Here is an 18,291-nt window from a genome sequence, read left to right on the forward strand (position 1 = left end):
GGTTGCAACATTATTTATCTGGAGAAAGTTTCCCACCAGGGCCTGTAAAATATGGACATTTCATTTCCATCGATTATTAATTCTAGCTATATGTGTGAACCAGTGATTTTTTGGGAGGGAGCAGTAAAAAAATGCTGGTGGTATAATAGCATACTTTCTTACCGACAGGGCAGGTGGTATGATAGCATACCTTCTTACCGACAGAGCCCTCGGCACTGGCGGCAGTCTTTTTTTTTATCAAGAGAGTGTCCGCCGGCCACCGCGGCAGCAGTGGCTGTGTTGCCCGCCAATAGAATTGAGCTGCATACCCCTGGTGCCCCTGGTTGTAATACTGCGTACCTGCGGAATACTGGTGGAGCGTTTGTTGCGCTGTGTGGACCCAAGCACATGTGGACGTCAGTGATCTGATGTTATTGTAGTCATTGAAGAAAATGGCTGATAGCGCAGGAAACTGGTGTCTGATTGAAAGTGACCCTGGAGTTTTCACAGAATTAATCAAAGAATTTGGTAATACAGAAGTTTTGTATGTGGATGGAGAGTAGATTTGAAGGGATAGCGATGATTGGTATTTGTGAATTATTTTTTGCTTAACTGCTGTTTATTACCAACAGAAATAGATTTTTTACCAGATAATATTTAAAAATTGTGTAAAATTTGGTAAAACATTATATACTTTTTATGCCTTCCAAAACATTGTCGGTTTCATGTTTCAGTACAGGAATACATAGCAGCCTTAATAGTGTGTTAGTCCGAATAATTAAGAGTTTTTATAAAAATAACTGAAGTATATTAATAATTGTCTGTTATTAAGCGCAGGAACATATTTGGTTTGCACACATCAGCCAAAATGTGCAACAGCAAATATCTTTAAAAAGAATCCAGTACCCTATACAATCTTGCTCACATGTTCAGCTTTAGACACCAAGATTATGATGTAGAGTTTGGTTTGAATCATGTGCTGTGTCACAGTGGAGGGTGTTTTCGTAGTGCACTTTCCCAGTTGAGGTTAATGGGGTAAGGTTAACTTGGCATTTGGGAACAGTTGTAGAGCATACTTTCATTGTGACTACCATGGTGCTGAGTCTTTGAGAAACTTCCAATCACTCACCTACTCAAGAATATCTCGGCATTTTGTGAAACCTGAAAGTTCATTACTGTGTTCACAAGATCCAATGCTGGTCCCTATCCTGAGCCAGATGAATTGAGTGCATAGCACCCCATCCTTTTTTTATAAGATCCATTTTAATATTATCCTCCCACCTACATCTAAGTCTTCCTTGTGGCTTTCCCAAAAACAACCTATATGAATTCCTCTTTTCTCAGATGCATGTTACATGCCCTGCCCACCTAATCCTCTACTCTGTCATTCTAATTATATTCAGCAAAGAGTACAAATTTGTGTGCATGCATGTTGGTATTGATTGTAAAAATATAATGAAAATGACTTGCTGCTGTCTTCTTATGTCATGTGATTACAAACCAGTTACATGCCACCAGTATTGACATAAGAGTGGCTGTTACGAAGATAAAACAACTCCGTCCATTGTGACTATTTCAGTTCTACCACTTGAAAACTTAGCACCCTAACGTGTTTCGATCCTTACGGGTCTTCTTCAGAGGGAACATCGATACTTATTCGGAAACCGCTATCACAATAGGTGTTCTGAGTGCCAAACTACATACACACACACACACACACACAATGCCTGGAACACACAATATACACAAAATCCAATTTTTTCACAATCACAGCAGCTTTCCTGGTTAAAGTTTTTAAAACTTTGTTGTTTAAGTTAAAATTTATAAACCAGGTAGGCTCGTGTCACTTCTCCTATCGTCTTTCGTGAAGGGGGCTGAACTTGTACTGCCTGTCTATCTTGGGAAGGAGATTCTGCAAATATATTATGGATATTATATTAATTTTAAGGCAGAAAGAAACAAAATCCTTAAAAAAAATATATATATATATATACACAGTAGGGTCACTGAAATGGTACGCCTCAGCTTATCAGAGATCTCATTTTGTCCCTCTTTTTAACTTTGTGTGTTTCTAATTTTACAATAAACACGTTTTGAGTTTTTAGGAATAATAGCAAGATATGAGTAAAGCACAAAATTATACAGTTAGTATCATGACATTTTGAGAATTGTAATAAATTTGGATATTACTATATTCTCAGAATATCCTGCACCCCCTGAACCAACTTCTCTTCACCTTCCTAGGGCTTCACTTTAGAAACCACTGCCCTAAGAGGAATCTTTACTCTCATACACTCACTATAATTGAAAAGAAAGCATAATGTGATGGTTTAAGAATAATCCCTTCTGAGAATGCATGGCTCACATCAAAATAAACCGTTGTTAGGAACTGACTGAAATTTAACCTGAATCATAAAATATGTTTCTGAACAGACTTTATTAAGTTACTTACAGATGACCATTTGTCTGTTTGGGGGCATGCAGTAATGTAGTTGGTTGGTGCACTATGCTACAAGCCATGGGCAGAAATGTAGTTTTAGCTTTGGTCAGTACACAGCAGTATTCCAGGCAGAAGTGTATGCCATTAAGGCGTGTGCAGTTGAGAATTTAGATAGAAACTATAAAAATAGGAATATCTGTATTCTGTCAGACAGTCAAGTGCAATTAAAGCACTTGGTACACACCAGATCACTTCAAAATCCCTCACACAACTGGCCAAACAACTAGAGTTCAACTGATATGGGTGCCAGGTCATGAGGGTATTGCTGGGAATGAAACCGCAGATCAGCTGGCAAGAACAGGATCTGAACAGCCATTCATAGGACCTGAACCAGCTTGCGGCATCTCAGTAGGAGTTGCCAAGAAAGTGATTAGGGACTGGACAGATAGAAATCACAAAATCACTGGGAAGCCACAGTTGGACTCAAACATGCAAAGGGGTTTATATCAGGACCCTGTGCCAGAAGAACGAAGGACCTGTTGAAATCAAATAGAGATCAATTAAGATGGGTGGTAGGATTACTTACTGGACACTGCCACTGGTCAGTTCTTCATGGAACCAAGTGACTTTTATGATGTCCCCATAAATAAAGTCCTACATTTCATTCAAAGTGTAGGATTAATAAAGGGTTAATCCGAAGGGGAAGCACAATAGATCATTGAAGGTCACAGTGCGAGGGCTGGATTTTATGGCACACCCCTTACACATATACATGCTACAAGCCGGAAGGTCACGGGTTCAAGTCCCGATGAGGTGGATTTTTTTCAATTGACCTAATCCTTCCAGCCACACTGTGGCCTTGGGTTTGACTCAGCCTCTAACAGAAATGAGTACTAGAAATCTTCCTAGGGGCTAAAGGGCATCCGGTGCGTAAGGCTGACAAGCTTACTGCCATGTGAGTTGATTGTCTAGATAATGTGCACCCTCAATGTCTCACAACCCGAACAACCCAGTAGGGCTTCGTGGCCTGCTGCAGGGATAGTTTTACATTTTTTTTTACAGGTGAACATGTAAACAAATGTAATTTTCCCATATCAAAGTTGACTAACATACTGTGGCCGTTGAAGCTAATCTGAAGTGACAGTTCACCTGTGGCTCTCATAATTTTCTTACTTTGTAGGTTTTAAGTATTTCATTATTCAGTAATGATGAATTTTTATTTCATAGGTGTGAAAGGTGTCCAGGTAGAGGAACTGTGGAGTTTAGATGCAGAACAATTTGAAAATTTGAAGTATGTATGTTTTTATTATATTTATGTTGTGTTGACGGCTAACTTTAGAGGGTTTGGGACTGTTTTCATATTTGTTATGTCCACCTCTTTCTTTATGCAGACCTATCCATGGGTTGATCTTCTTGTTTAAATGGGTTCAAGATGACGAGCCCACTGGGTCCATTGTTCAAGACACCCGACTGGATAAAATATTTTTTGCTAAACAGGTAAAAGCACTTGATGTTTTTTCCTAACAAGCTCCATGGATCAGAGTCCTGTTCTTGAGAAGCCAATAGTCACTCAATCAAATCCCCTACTTTCTATGGAACCTGAAGGTTCATTGTCATATATTGAATTCAGAAAGCTACCATCTAATAACATGCAATTTAATCAGTACATAAGCAGTTCTTCCTATGTATGTTTTGGCCATTTGTCTATATACAGGAGGTCCACGAATTCCTGTTATCTAGGTGAGCAGAAAATGGACAACTTCGGAAGATAGAGCCATAGCCATAGATTAAGTAAATCACTCTTGAATGAAATATATAAACATAAGAAACTTAATAATGTTACTAAGATTGCAAAAGATAATGGATATAAGAAGGAACAATAAGGGTGTATAATAGAAGTTATAAAAAGCAGTAAACAACAAATAAGCAATAACATAAATGGCTCTTATTCACAGCCCAGCTAATTATGTAGCTACTGTCACAAAATTGTTCAAAAACGGAACTAAAGACAGCTTTCAGAACAAATAATATATATATATACAGGGTGTCCCAGGAGGAATGGTCAAAACTTTTGGAGGGTGTTCCTTATGTTAAAGTATGCCGATATAACCACCTGTCAGCTGAAATGCCTTATCTATGTTTGTCCTTGAGTGCGGTGATTCACACTAGCCGTAAGCTCATGTGGCTCATATGCTACCTACAGAGCCTACAGAGTACGTTGCGGCAGCATCGTGAATGCTTGGTAAATTATGTGTAGTTGTGCGGAGTTGCTGAAATGCCTTTTGTGTTTTCACACGTTGAATATTGTGATATGCATTTTGTGTATGGATTTTGCGGTGGCAATGCATGTGCTGCTGTTGAAGAGTACCAAAGGCGTTTTCCCAATCAAAGGATTCCATCTCGAAGTGTATTTACGCGAATTCACCAGACATTGCGTGATACTGGTTCTCTTCCAAGTGTTCCTGTTCAGTCTGAAAGGGAGGATGTACGAATGATAAACACACGAGAGAACGTTCTTGAGATGGTTCAGAGAAGTCCGCGTCTGTCCACTCGTAGAATGGCCTCTCGCATCGGCGTATCACATACGAAAGTGCGGCGAACTTTATATGATGAAGAGTTGTATCCTTACCATGATCAAAGGGTACAACATCTGGAACCAGGCGACCATGCACAGTGTATGGATTTGTGCCACTGGATAAAAGCTCATCCCGAACTGTTAAGCGTCATTTTATTCAGTAATGAGGCGTCTTTTACCCTGGATGGTGTAAATAATTTACGAAATGTGCATACGTGGTCCCATAATAATCCACATGAGATAATGGAAACGAAATTCTAAAAGAGAGTTTCCATGAATGTACGTTTAATACAGTTATGTGGTCGGCTTATAGCACAGTCAGCCATGTTACGTCAGCGCTTGCCAGTCATGTGTCATGTATAGTGCTTGGAAACCCTAAGGACAGTTATGACATGGTGAGCGAGTATTTTGTACTTCAATTTTATGGCTTCATGTCACTCACAAGTTAGTTTGATGTTACGTACATTATTAACATTACAGAAACCACATATTCCTGCCAGTTTTAATATGTATTTTGTAATCAACAAGTGTGCAACACCGGTCAAAGTTTGACACTTCTCTGGCCATTATCTCCGTAACCGTTCAGCTTTGGACATAGGTGTTTTGGGTTATATCGGCATACTTTAACATAAGGAACACCCTCCCGAAGTTTTGACCATTCCTCCTGGGACACTCTGTATATATCACACAGTTCCTGTTTCCAAGGATCATGAAAATAAAGAATTTACAAATGTTGATGTTTAGATTGCAATAAATCATATATGTATATAGGTCAGATGGAATGATCATTATGACCCAGGAGAAAAGGACAGTATTCTGGGAGGCCATAGTATCGATCACTCTAAGCATAGAAGTGTATATCTTCGCGTGTTGTATTTCCAAGATAGGGCTATTTCACTGTACAGCTCAAAAATTGTTGGTAAGGAAGAGGTGTTACATACTCTTTCTAATACCAGTATTTATTGTTCAAGTGACAAAGTTGGTAGAGTTTACCTAGTATAATACATTTTAAAAAAATTCCACTGTCATCATCAATGCACTTTGCAGCTCTTGTAAGGGTGTGCTGCTTGTCTCAGTGCATCTGGATGTTCCTTTATGTGGGCGATAACATCCACAGTACTCTCTTGGAAACTGTTTGGAATAGGACACATGAACATACACAGCTCTTTTTGCTTGGAGTATCTGATACTGTGACCTCCCAAATATTGACCTTTCTTCCTGGGACACTGTATATTAGATATAAGGAACATGTATTTAATGTTAAAGGAATCAAGATGATAGGGTATTCAGCTTGTATAGTATATGACATACATCACCGTGGAAGAGTAGAACAGCTCATGTAAGGAATACATTTTGGAAGAAAAGGTCATTTGTATATTTATATGTTCAAAAAACTGAAGCATTGGATAAATGAAGAAAATCTGAGTGTCAGAACATTCTGCTTGATGTGGTATCGAACTTCATGGACAAGAGATTATTTGGGTGTGAGGAAATCTTCTATCAGCTAATACTAACCAGATTGGGAATGTTGAACTATTCATCATTACTTTCATGTCTTATGTGGTAACCACTTCAAGCAACTTAGGAAGTGGTCAAATAATGTAAGAAATAGTTCTGTTGCATTCACTGTATTATTGTCTGTAGACAGCAGAAAATCCATTTTGTTTCATGATCTCAAAAATCTTACATACATACATTCATATATTTCACATTCTGCAAGTCCAAAATACAATGGACATGAAACTGGTCACAAGCATAACACAAAGAAAGTAGAAAGACAATACGAAGCTAAACTAACACTGTAACTAATTATTTACTGTATGCTCCAAAAATTCATCGACTTTATAAAATGAGTTATTCATGAAATATGAAAATAATTATTTTTAAAACTGATTTTAACCTTTCTAAGACTTTGAATGGTCTTTGGCAGTCTATTAAATAACCTAATACCAGTGCCCTTCTGGAAAATAGAAAGATTTGAAGTTGGACTATAAATTTGATTTTTGCTTCTCATGTTCAGGACATGAACGTCAGAAACTGAACAGAAATTATTTTTATCTATCACAAATAACATCAAAGAAAAAATATATACACATGACAATGGTAAAATATCTATTTTCTTAAAAAGACTTCTACATGAGTCTTATGGGAACATGAAATATGTTTTATTTTTGTCTACAACTTAAAAACAATTTTCGATCTAATAACTGAGTGAGTTCGCATTTGATTTTTGTATAAATTGTGTGCTGAAATACATTCTGATAGTGCCCTACATCATCATCAAATTTTAACTGAATCTGAAATATGTTGGCATATTTTAGTAAAACTCCCCCATAACAGATTTCAGGAAAATTAGTTTCACTGTTCTCCATTTGTTACATGGAGATGGATGGCTGGATAAATAAACACAGCAAAGCTAATACAGGCACTTTTGCAAGTTTTTGTTTAAAACTTGCCAAAAGGAAGAAATATTGCAGTTCCTGCTTTATGTTCTAAATCTTAATATTTTTATAGTAATATATGTAATTAAAAGTTGGGCTTGAAAATTATATATTTTGGTGATGTTTGGATGTTCCAAGTATTTATGATATTATAGTTTATAAGTGGTTCCATGTATTTGTTATAACAAGCATTTTTACAAATTCCACAAATTTGTACTATGTTGAAGTTGCAGTGTACAAGTAATGAGTTCTGTATTCTTGTACCAGGCAATGAAAACAGTTAAAATCCTGTTGCATACTTTGATTCAAATTCATCTATGTCCAGATTTGAGAAGGAAAGAAATCATTGTGATATGATATGATGATTAACCGTTTAAAGACTGAATTTCTTCATGCTTTATATACAATTTCGGTTCGTACCTCACAGGAAACACAGTAAGTCTCCTCTCCAAAGACCAGCTCTTAATGCTGTTTAGGGAAGGAAATTGCTGTTTACTGTAAGAACCATACAAAATGCACAAATGCAATCTGTGAGCAGAATTGAGAATTGTAATATATGTATTAAAGGAGGTTGAACATATGGTAACCACCGTGCTTTAAAGGGTTAAATTGTCATGAGTTTGTGACTAGATGCAGGGTTTAGTTTGATAATTGAATGTCTTTGGTACTGATTACTCTAAACTGTAGATAATTACACACTTATTGTTCTTCATGGTCTACAAATGACTGCAGTGTATTCCAAGTTTCCTATATCTTCACATACTTGTTGCTTGGTTACAGCCTTCAGTAACGAGAATTGGACCTGATGCTTTTGTGATTGACAGCTCCCATCTGAGTCTCACTGGCTGTACCTGGCTGTTCTTATATAGCTTTGAAACAGACCTGTGTTCCTAAGGCTGTTGTGTGCATATTGGTTGCCATAGGGCCCTTCTTTTTTAACAAGCCAGTGCACAACAGTGGATACCTCTGCAACACTTCTCTGATTCCAAAATTCGGACATCTTGTCATAATATGTTGGCCTAAGTTGCTGTAAAATCAGTGGAGTAGTTTGTGAGAAAATCAGTTTCATTGATCATTGGAATCTGTGCTGTGCAGTGAGACAGTATCATGTTGTAGTTGTGCAAGTCATATGGAGAAAACCAAAGTTGCTTGAAAATCCTTAATGCATTTGTTTTAAGCCTGGTACATCGGAGGTATTTTACACAAATATGATGAAGAAGATTGAAGTTGCCACTTCAAATGTTGAAACTTACACCCTGAAAAGAGCAGACATAAAAATTGGGTAAAGGGATTGTCAGTATTGTGTGCATAAAACATTCATGAAAAGTGACAATAGTTTTATGATTTTCAGGAACGTCTTTACTGAGTAAATTCGTGGGCTTTAAACTGTTGTGTGTTTCTGTGGATGCCAAGAATGTAGTATTTTTAAATAATTCTATCTTGTGCAGATCATTTGTATTTTAAGTGTAATTTTATGTACGAGCTGTAAATGTGTTGGAACAATGAACATTTTTGTCAAGAACTAAGGACTGACAAACCTTAGAAGTGATATTCCTTCTTCTTTTGTTATTTTTTTTATTTACTTGATGTATGATGCAGAGATAATAAAAATGTTAGTTATATTGACAGCTGGAACACTTGCATGTAGTCAAGGCTGATGGTTGTCCTTTTAGATGCTAATAACAGTTTTCTTTATTTTAGGTCATCAATAATGCCTGTGCTACTCAAGCAATCCTTAGCATTTTATTAAATTGCAAACACCCAGACTTAACTCTAGGCCCAACCCTTACAGAATTCAAAGAGTTCTGCCAGACTTTTGATGCTAACATGAAAGGGCTCACACTGAGCAACTCTCAGACCATACGCTCTGTTCACAATTCATTTGCCCGGTAAGTAAAGGTGAATGTGAGTATTTTTGCCTAGGAAATTCCTTATTTGAGTTTGACTAACAATGTGGGTATTGTGTACACCATGTTGCAGAGGCTGACTTCAAGCCCTTTGGTCATATACAATGTGTGTTCAGAAAGTTTCTAAAATTTGTCTATAAATAATATATTTCTCTGCTTACATTTTATTGAATATTATACCTTTCAAAATAGTCCCCTTGCACAGCAATACACAGCTCCCATTGCCTTTCCCACTTTTGGAAGCACTTTTCAAAGGATAATGTTGTATTTTAGCATGCTGTTGCACTGATTCGCGTCCATGATGTGTATGTATTGACCGTCTTCTAGTGCACACAGTCTCACTTGTGACTTCACTACATGTTTCGGCATCACTGTGCCATCCTTAGGTGTGTTATTTACGTTAAACTATTGCAATGCTCGCCATCATGTGTCGTTTATAAAATGATTTAAAATTTATATTTGTCATGTACTATAATAAAATTTATATATTAAAATTTGTTAAGATTTATCATCTTATACATCGTATTTTCAAAGGATGTTTGTGGTATCACTTTCAAATCATTTGTTGCATTAGTGATGATGTCATCCACTGTCTGAAATCGTTTTCTTAAGGGTAATTTTGAATTTAGGGAAGAGTAAAACGTTGGGAGGGGAGAGGGCAGGTGATAGGCGGGCTGTGGAAGGGTAGGAATTTGTTGTTTTCCTAAGGACCAATTAATTGATGCTGCTATGTTAATGAGCACATCCTGAAGTCCACATTTCAGGTTGCTTTCTTAATGCTGCAGCCTGCAGACGTCTCAGAACCTCCAGATAAAGACCTTGAGTAATTGTCTGACCATCAGGAGTGGATTTGTACTGCACACTGCCTCAGTGATAGAGAAAACGAAGCAGCATTGTTCTCACTCCTGAGTGCACCTGTTGTGCACGACTCTTCCAGTGTCAGAACTGTTGCTTGATTTCAGTGTAGTAACCATAAACATGCATCTCATCACCAGTAATAACGTTTTTCAAAAGATTTTCGTTGTCATTTGCTCTTTGGAGGAGATTTTCACGGTTGGAAAATCATTGCAGTTTCTGATCGTTAGTCAAGAGTCTTGGCATAAGTTTCTGAGACCCGATGCATTCCTAAATCTTCTGTTAAAATTGTGTGGCATGAACCAATGTATATTCTAACCTCGTCTGCAACTTTTCAGATAGTCAGTTCATTATTCCCATGGATAACGTTTTTCACCTGGTTACTCGGAGGTTTGGATCTTTAAATTTAAGGTCAGCCAGGCCACTCATTGTCATCTGTTGAAGTTCTTCAATTTTTTAAACATCTGAACCATTTGTAGGTCATCATTTTACTAGAGGCATTATCATTGTAAGCTTCACGCAACTTGATATGGGTTTTTGCAGCTGTTTTCCCTACTTTGAAACAGAATTTAACACAAATTCTTTGCTCCTTTCAGACTCCATACCAAATTGACAAGACAACAGCACACTCTATGACAGAACCGGTTATAAAAACTGAACGGAACATCTGATCTACATGGAAAAAATGTGTGGCATAACTGTCAAGTTGCAAGGTCATTCAGACACCTATTGTGACCAATGTGCTGCTGTTCAGCACTGTAATTTCAGGAACTTGAACACCTCATGCATAGTGCTGTCTGAAATGTTTATGTTTTGAACAAAAGACTTCCATATTCACTTGGTGCAGAACTATAAACTAGGACAAGCTAGCTTGCCAGAACATGGTCTCAGCATCCCAAATTTTAATACCTAAATCTGAAGAATTCATCATGAAATCCTCTTTCATACCTTGTGATCTTAGCAGACTGCATTTGTTAATTTCAGGTACCTTTTATAATAATTTCACTATACTGTGGCATATTTGCCTCATGCAAGAATGGTTGAGCTACACAAACAACTGTTGCTAAGTAATACACGCACACAACAATAGAACAATGGGGTTATGCAATCTGGTTCTAGACACTGGCTCTGTAAACATATTTCCGTGTATTGGACCATGCTATGCAATGTAGTGACGTCATCAACAATACAAGCTGTGTTTTCCATGGGGTCTGTGCAGAGTGCTTATAAGAGAAGTGAATTCAGAAGCTAAGAACAACTCCGTGTGGAGGCACTATCAGATACCTCCACCGTCATCCTGCGATTCGTAGGAGGCGACGAAAAGGGAAGTCTCATATCTGAGACAGTAAAATATGGTCACAAGTCCCAAGGGACTCGGGATTCGAGAAAAACTGTGCTGGCAAGTGCCAGCATCATATACAAAAGACACCCGTCCTCTCGTCAGAGAGGGCGCCCCACAGAAACAAGACCATAACTGTCAAATGGTAATAATATCTGGTCATGAAACCCAGATGGAGCTCGACACCAAGACTTACTGACTGACTGACTGACTGACTGACTGACCGACCGTCAGTCGCAATGTGAATTTGACTTTGAAGCTAAGAACAGTTGAGAATGCTAGGACAAGAATGGAGGATGTCCTTAGTAAATTGTGAAGATTAGTTGAGTACAAATTATGACAGAGGAGTACAAAGTGATTGAAGACAAGAAGACTTCATAGTGATTTGAAGTGATAGTTTCTGTGTTGAGATCCATTGCTAAGAGATGATTGGTGAAGACTGGGAACCCTAATGTGTGTGCAACAGTGGACCAAAAAGTGTGTAAATCAGTGAAAGTGCTGTATTAATTGTAATTAAGAGAGATGGTAACTGATGTGCTAATAAATCCAATCATCCAAACTAGAAACCATTAAGTATGTCATGCATACCCCTATACACATGACAGTACTCTGCAAGGTACTTCTAGGTGTCTGTTGTACAATTTCTCTCTCATTGCGTTCTTTCTGTTTTTTCAGGCAGACCCTCTTTGAATTTGAATCCAAATTGGCTTCCAAGGATGATGATGTATACCACTTTGTTGGTTACATTCCTATAGATGGACGGTTATATGAACTGGATGGACTTAAAGAAGGTCCCATTGATCTGGGTGCAGTTACTCCAGATGTGGATTGGTTAGATATTGTCCGTCCCATTATTGAGAAAAGGATAAAGAAGTAAGTTGTACATTATTTGAAGAAAAATGCCTGTAGTGTATTTTCATGTATACTATTTTGTTATGTGACGTTCAGCACCAAGCTGATGAAGACGTACAAAATTTAAATGAGAGGCAATAATTAACTGAATGTAATAAAGCACATGCAAGGAGCTAAGGTTGTGATGACTGCTTCTTCAGAAGTTCTTCCTCTTTGTTAGAAAGTCTTTTCCAGCTGGCTGATGATAGCTATGAAATTATATATCCCGATTATATATATATATTGTAACGTGTTTCGTTACTGAAGACGCCGTAGAGATCGTTAATTGGTTTATTGAACAATCTACAAGTAACGGCTACGATTACTTATCACACAGTTGCGGGATTTCACACTTTATAACCCTAATCGCATTAATCTGTTACCACTGTTGCGGGGTTTCACGATTTATAACCCTAAGCGCAAATCAGCTCACTCTGTCTTCAGTAGTCTACACGTTTACAGTAGGGGAGCTTTGTATCACCATATCACACACTCCCAATTACACAATCACACACACGTCCAGCTCTTCTTTCCACGACGGCCGCTATACTCCAACTGTAGTCAGCTGACTGGAGAACTGTTGATAAAACACTCGTTCGACTACTACTGAACTCGGCGACTCTTACATTACAACTGACTGGCAGCCACTGTGCAGCTCACTTATATAGCTGCAGTGCTTGCCTATTGAGTAATGAGTGCCACGTCATCCTGTTACATCACCGCTGTTGACTCGCGTTGCATAGCTACCAGGTTGCGGGGCCTCGGCTAACTTCGGATCCGCTCGTGACGTCACCGCGGGGAGAGTGGCGGGGTGATGACTCGCCTATTACGCGAGCGCTACTTTACTGCCACGTGCATCTGGGGAGGTAGGGGTCCTCCGTTACGCAACATGTCACAATATATATATTATGTATCCCAGTAGTTTCTTGCTTGTAATGTTATGAATATTTATGATTTGAGCTTGTAGGTGCAGTTTCATGGTCCACAGACCACGTTATTAGGAATATCTTGGGGATACCTTAGTTCTCATTAGACGAATTCAGATGGCACAATAATTGTAACTGGTAAAATTAGCTACTTGAGTTTCATGTAGATATCATTAGGTTAGTCAGTTATACAGTGTAACCTCATTATAAAGAGAATTTATAAATTTCATAAAAATGTTCGTTATGGTAAGTACTTGTAATATCCAAAACTGCTGAAATATAAACCTTTTCTAATTATATATATATATATATATATATATATTACCGCATGGTACTAAATTTTTAAGAAAGTAATGGCAGATGTGGCAGTATTCTTGTAACAGAAAGTTGCAAATGGGCACATATTAGCTTGACAGTATTTGCCTGTCCGTCACCCTGCATGTAACAACTCGAGAACTGCTGAATGGATATACACAACATTTTAGGCATCAGTTCATCTCCCATCTTCAGATGATGATTCCCATTATGTTCATGGAATTGTCATTTTAAGATTATAAGTGGCAGCTGGGTCTGAGCCTGGGTCCTTTTAAATTCTGTGTTAGTATACTGACCTCCAAACCACTTTTGCTAATAATTTTAAAATGAGACATAATAACAAGTCTGTCATGATGGTAACAAATCAACTAAAGTCAGGAGCAGAGCAAGTTTTTTGAACATCAGACACAGGGCTCACAAAATATGCTTGACCGACTGCCCCCATTTGTGGTGAGTTGCGATCATTTACATGGCTCAGTGAGCGGAAGCCAGAAAATACTGATCGACTTTCTGGTGACCAGAATATTTGTCTTATTGTATCTTTTGAATCCCTTAGATTCACTGTTTTGTGTTTATCCAGGATACAGTGGATTTTGCATCATACACATCTGATATGTTGGCTATTGTTAGATTATGCTTGGGGCTCACAGGTGTGAGCAGCTGCTTTTAAATATTCACTCTTTCTTTTACTTATCTGTCATTGCTATTGTTGTAGGGCAGCATTTGTAAACCAGTAGGTAGCAAGAGTTGTGGTATGTTTGAAGAGGTGCAAAATGCAAAACAATTGAGTGTCATACAAGAAAACTGCCACAGGGGATTTCAAGTTGAAAGTTGAAAAGACAGTGAAGAGAATTTTAATTCTAATAGAGTTAGCACAACACTGAATGAATAAAATACACAGTACTTCCCACTCATTCACATTCATGTGGACCCTGTTTTTAACATTAGCATTTCTGAATCCTGTGTTTCAGGTATAATGAAGGTGAAATACATTTTAATCTAATGGCAATTGTATCTGACCGAAAAATGACATATGAGAAGAAAATTTCACAGATTCAAAAACAAATGGAGGTGGGTACATTAATTGGTACGGAATGTAAAAATGTTTCTCTTTTTCAGACTCTAAACATTCCTTAGGTTTAGCTTGTCCTTTCTTGCAGTGAACTGTTGAAGCAAACTTCATTGAACCTTGTAATATTATTTATCAGATGCATTGTAGCTGTTGGCATAATAGTATATTTAAGTTTGTAAAACATGAATATTGTCTTTGGAATAATCTAAAAAGAAATATAGCATTTCACATTTGTGTCAAGATATGTCAGCAATGCAGGAGTAGATGCTTCTTTTCACACAACACTGTTGTATAACTTACCCCACAATAGTTACAGTAGCAGAGTCTTATCCTGTTCCTTCTACAGTGAGGGTTAATGCAAAATTGCCTGTGGAGGATACAGTGGACTGAGATAGGTTTTCTACAGGTACTCCAGGTTGAGCTGCCTGTACTGCCGACAGAAGAAATTTGGCAAAAAAAATTAATGCCAATTTTAAGTGGGCCAAAGGACCAGTAAGTGCAGTATGGTGGTAGGAAAAGAGCAAAGGGCTGAGTAAACTGAGGCAGTAACACAATACAGAGGCTTGAATTAAGCAAGAAGATAAAAAATAGACCTATTTATTTACTAGAATGAGTTGTTTGTGTTGTATATTTCTAGTTCACTTTGTGAATATGTTTTAGTTCCATATCCTCAGTTTATCATCAGTCTGTTCTTATATATATGTATTTGTGTAATAGAGCATAGTTCTTACACAAATACACAATGAGACCATATTAATAACTGGAATCTCAAATATATTTGTGTTCTTTGCTGACAATTTAAGTTCCTATATTTATTTGTGGGCAGCCATGTATGGTTTCTCTTTGGTAGGCCATGTTTATTTTGAATACAGAATAACGATTTTGAATTGTTTTTCTACCACTTACACACAAAACTGATGAAAACCTGACTGTTTTGATTATCTTTTTGACTGGGTCATATTTTATGGAACAATTTGAAATATATATATCATATATTGTTTGATTGTTTTGCACATTAGGAGAGTGGCATGGAAACTGATATTCAACAAGCAGAAATCTCCAGGCTACGATTACTGATTGAGGAAGAAGAACTAAAAAATAAACAGTACCAGATTGAAAATATCAGAAGGAAACATAACTATCTCCCACTCATTGTAGAGATTTTAAAAATACTTGCTAAAGAGGGTCAACTTCTGCCTCTTTACGAAAAGGCTAAGGAAAGAGCTCTGGAAAAGGAAACCAAGAGAGAAGAAGCAAAAGCATGAAAACTCTTGTGTGTTACTATACAAATCAGAAACTCAAATATTACAAGAATAGTGACATTTTTGTTTTACCCACAAATAATATAAATGAATCATTCAATATCCTAAAATGTGTTGGGAAAATTTATTCCTCTTGTTTTTATTTTCTAAGGAAATTTGTGAAACAGTTTGTATGTTCTATGTGTTTAAACTGAAATCAATAAAATTAAGGGTTTTAGTTCTCAAACTATTTTGTGTGCTATTTTATTAAACAAAATATCAATAATTGAAATGAATTCCGAGCTAAAATTTATTTTTCCAGGTTCAGATTAACTTTAATGGCTTAAACTTGAATACTGTTATCTATATTTCTTACAAAGTGTCATAGCTATGAATGGAGAATACATTCCAAATGGGTATGATGCAGAAACTCCGTCTTTCACGTTTAATGCTGAAGCCCACCTCAGGAAGCACCGTTATATGCTGTGAAACATGATGATTTGACAGTTTATTTCAGTAAGTTGTCGTGTCATTGTTATTGCTTTTAAGTGTTTAATTGCATGTGACTTTTTTAAGCAGTATTTAATTTGTATATTAAATAGTTTACAGGTTCATAATGGGTGATTCAAAACTATAAAGATAAATCTGAATTTCAGGAAACTTGAAGAAAATGAATTTTTAGGTTTCATTTTAAGTCAGTTCATCAGGTGTACCGTTTGTACCATAATGCAGAAACCAGTTTGTCTTCTCTCACCCAGGTACACCATTTCTCTTGGGTGGTTCTTATTTCAGTTATTCATACAGCTCTGATGCTTTGCCATTAACAATTTAACAAACCATATTTCTGTGCCTGTCTTTCTAAAACCTGACAGCAGGGTTAGGTCCAGTTATCAAGCTGTCATAGCATTGAAGGAGGAAAGAACTTTCCCAGTAATATATCTGTTTAACCATTATTGACCCTATATCACATAATTGGGTTTGCACATTATTCTGTGTAGCTGGATGGGCATTGCATTTTTTTAAATGTTAATATGACCACCAGATGTAGAAGTGGATGATTAAGAAATCCATAGTCCCTGACAGTAAACTGTTATCTTCAGATTGTAGTGTCGATGCCACCCGTGTAGTGCTGGTAGATTTTAACCACCATTCCCAGCTGATAAAATTTAAATGACACATTCAGGACTATGGCTGAGCATCAATAACAATGCAATGCTTGGGTACACGAATTCGCCTGACTCAACACCCCAGCGACAACACTGTGGCCATTCCAGGAATTAAATTGTCACATCTTGTATTATAAGAACTAAATATATGTCTGAATTTCATGAATGCCTTACAGTATGCAAGGAGTCATGATAGCAACAGTTGGTATAGCAACTGGCTATGGGCTGGACAGCCAAGGGGTGAGAGTTTTCTCCTCTCCACATTCTCCAGACTGGTTACGGGGCCCATCCAATGGGTACTGGGGGCTCTTTCCCTCGGGATAAAGTGATCAGGGCATGAAGCTTACCGTTCACCTCCAACTAGTGCTGAGGTCAAAAGTAAATGGATCTATATGTCCACTTCCTGACATGTCTTGATGGTGTAGTGCTTAATTAGTTAAGCACAGGGACATTTGTACCTTTCCTTATAGTATACAAAATATCCTACTGTGGCCCACTGGGATAATGTAATCCTTTTCTTTTATACAGCATCTTTTGTAATTAAATTCCATTTAATTTTTTTAGCATTTAATCACCTGTGATACACACCACAGTGCAGTGAACAACAAAACATTAACCTTTAACTGACAAATGTTATATACTAGGGGCATTCCGTAAATAATGCCTCCTATTTTTTTGTGTTAATATGTAACGTCTGAGATGGATGTTGGTGGTGTTGTAGTAAAGGTTGAACCTTCCCGCCAATCTACTGTTAGTTTGGTTGTCGTGCGACAGATAACGACAGCAGAGCAGTCTACCAAAATGGTGTCTGACATAGAAGTGCGTATGAAACACAGACGTGTCATTGAATTTCTCACTGCCGAACAAATTGTACCCACTGACATTCATCGACACTTGCTAAAGGTGTACGGAGACAATACAGTGGAAGTCAGCATAGTGAGACGGTGGGTAGTGCGTTTCAACAGTGGCAAAAGTGAAGTGCACAATAAGCCACGCCCTGGGCATCCCTGCTCAGCTGCCACTCCTCACAATGAACAGCGCCTCATCCATACAGATCAGCAGATAATGGCCAGGGACTGTCAATTATGAACGCTACAAAATGACGCTGACTAAGCTGAAAGCCCACATTTCCCAAGTCAGGCCA

The 18,291-nt window shown here is 37.6% G+C and overlaps 1 protein-coding gene across 1 annotated transcript; it reads left to right on the plus strand.

The window, feature by feature from the left end:
- The first annotated feature begins 338 nt into the window (after positions 1 to 338).
- LOC111864532 (ubiquitin carboxyl-terminal hydrolase isozyme L5) lies at positions 339 to 16,164 on the plus strand. Its single transcript, XM_023851843.2, has 7 exons — positions 339 to 507; positions 3,647 to 3,710; positions 3,811 to 3,916; positions 9,137 to 9,324; positions 12,212 to 12,409; positions 14,640 to 14,739; positions 15,760 to 16,164. Exons 1-7 carry the CDS (start codon positions 432 to 434, stop codon positions 16,003 to 16,005), a joined length of 978 nt encoding a protein of 325 aa, XP_023707611.1. The 5' UTR covers positions 339 to 431; the 3' UTR covers positions 16,006 to 16,164.
- Positions 16,165 to 18,291: the final 2,127 nt, after the last annotated feature.

This window comes from Cryptotermes secundus, unplaced genomic scaffold (genome assembly GCF_002891405.2).
Source record: "Cryptotermes secundus unplaced genomic scaffold, Csec_1.0 scaffold1118, whole genome shotgun sequence".
NCBI lineage: Eukaryota > Metazoa > Arthropoda > Insecta > Blattodea > Kalotermitidae > Cryptotermes > Cryptotermes secundus.